Below are 2,022 nucleotides of genomic sequence, written 5' to 3' on the forward strand. Positions count from 1 at the left end.
CCTCCCTCCCTCCCTTCCTCCTTCCCTCCCTCCTTCACTCCCTCCTTCCCTCCTTCCTCCCTTCCTTCCCTCCCTCCCTCCTTCCCTCCCTCCTTCCTTCCTTCCCTCCCTCCCTCCCTCCTTCCCCCCTCTCTCCTTCCCTCCCTCCTTCCCTCCCTCCTTCCCTCCCTCCTTCCCTCCTTCCTCCCTTCCTTCCCTCCCTCCCTCCTTTCTTCCTTCCCTCCTTCCTTCCTTCCCTCCTTCCTTCACTCCTTCCCTCCTTCATTCCCTCCTTCCTTCCTTCCTCTCACTCCTTCCTTCCTCTCTCCCTCCCTCCTTCCCTCCCTCCCGTACTCCTTCCCTTGCTCCCTCCTTCATTCACTCTGTCATTCACTCCTTCATCGCTCCCTCAGTCACTCATCACTCACTCCGTAAATAAGCATTGCAAAAGACTTGAAGGATCATCCCCAAGAAATACTTTGTAGCAGAAAATGGGCTAAATCAGCAAACACGGTGAGACTGGGAACTGGGAAGGCAGGTGCAGCGTGACTTTGGGAGTGTTCGGTGCCTGGGGACCAAGGGTCGTGCCCGCTCCTCATTCTCCCAGCTCTCCCAGGAGCCCCGGAGGCAGTTGCTAACACAACCAAGTGGATTGTTGTGTGGGAGACCAGCCTGTGACCCTGCGTGAACCGCCCGGGGGCACTGGTGCGGGCCCTGCCGAGTGCCAGCTGGGGCAGCGGGGTGGAGGGGAGGTGGGAGGGGGACGGGAGCCTCTCTGTACTTAAAGGCTCTCCCAGAAGCCTCCTTATCACTTCCTCAGTTTACCCTGGCTGGAATGCAGTGACACTATGAAACCTGGCTGCCGGGAGCTGTGGTGGTGGGACATGGGTACAGTGCTGGCCCTGGCCTCGCCCTGCGTGCCCACATGGGAGGGTGCCCTACCCTGCCCTGGGGCCTGACCCTCGTGCCCTCTGAGGGTACCCGCACTGCTTAGAAAGGGGATTGAGACCTTCTGCCTCCTTTTTGGACCTTGCAGAGGACATGCCGGTTCCTGGGGGCCAGCTCCAGGCTGGTCTCTTGACCTGGGTGAATGGACAGAGATAGAGAGATATAGCCAGAGACGCAGATGATTTTTGCCTGGCCTCTACACACCCTTGCCCGTACCCTCATTTTCCCCAGAAAACTGCTGCTGTTCCCAGAACCCCACTCACGGTTCCCTCCTCTGTGGGACCTGCCCTTTTGTGTCGGTTCCTTCCTAACCTGTGCCTCTTTACAAACCTCTGTGGTGACGCTCGCCAGATCACCGGCGCACACGCCCCGGCAAGGCCGGCCACGGCCACCTTCCGTGCATCTTGGTGCTGGCGTCAGGCTTCGGCTGGCCCCGGGCAGGAGCTCAGCGTCATTGGTCACGTGGGGCCACAGTGGCCGGGCCAGCTGTGGGGGCGGGGTTCCTCACCTGGGGCCTTTGGCTCTGTGATCGCCCCCCTGCCTGGAGGCGGCCCCTCCCTGGGTGGCCTCCATGCAAAGTTCCTGGGCTTGTGTCCCAGCTCTTCCCACCCCTGTGAGACCCTGCTCTCACGGCCCCTCCTTGTGCCAGCCTCTCAGAGCTGTCTGTCTTTGGCTGTGACATCTGATAGCATTCATAGCCGATCACAGGTCAACATCGTACAGGGCCGCACGGCTACAGGGAGGCTCCCTCCCCGCGAAGCGACGATGCTGACCGGAGCCCTGAACGTAGGGTCCTGGGTATTCAGGGCTGTCTTTGCTAGATCATTGTTAAATGAGGATTTATCTAGAGAATGCATGAGCTGCTCATAGCTTATGGTGGTGACTGCTTTATACTTGTCTTTAATAGAGGAGGATCCGTGTGCTCTTTACTTTTGGTTCTTCTGTGGCTCTTAAGTAATTACATCATCCGTGTTACAATCCTCAGAGGGGACAACATCCCAGAAGGAAGCCTGCCAGACCAGGAACGGTCATTGCCCAAGGACCAGCAGAACATCCCAGAAGGATGCCCACCATCCCAGGAACAGTCATTGTCTG

The 2,022-nt window shown here is 58.8% G+C and overlaps 1 protein-coding gene across 3 annotated transcripts in view; it reads left to right on the forward strand.

Moving 5' to 3' along the window:
• Window positions 1-2,022, forward strand: part of PASK (PAS domain containing serine/threonine kinase) — a 40,683-nt gene that overhangs the window by 23,355 nt on the left and 15,306 nt on the right. For all 3 annotated transcript variants that reach the window (XR_007454223.1, XM_049614525.1, XM_049614524.1), the window contains exon 11: window positions 1,913-2,022. This exon is cut by the window's right edge and continues 1,692 nt beyond it. Coding sequence is in view for 2 of the 3 variants with exons in the window: in XM_049614525.1 (XP_049470482.1) it covers window positions 1,913-2,022 (110 nt within the window). In the remaining variant the exon portion in view is untranslated. The remainder of the gene's footprint in view (window positions 1-1,912) is intronic.

The sequence above is a fragment of the Panthera uncia genome (genome assembly GCF_023721935.1).
Source record: "Panthera uncia isolate 11264 chromosome C1 unlocalized genomic scaffold, Puncia_PCG_1.0 HiC_scaffold_3, whole genome shotgun sequence".
Lineage (NCBI taxonomy): Eukaryota > Metazoa > Chordata > Mammalia > Carnivora > Felidae > Panthera > Panthera uncia.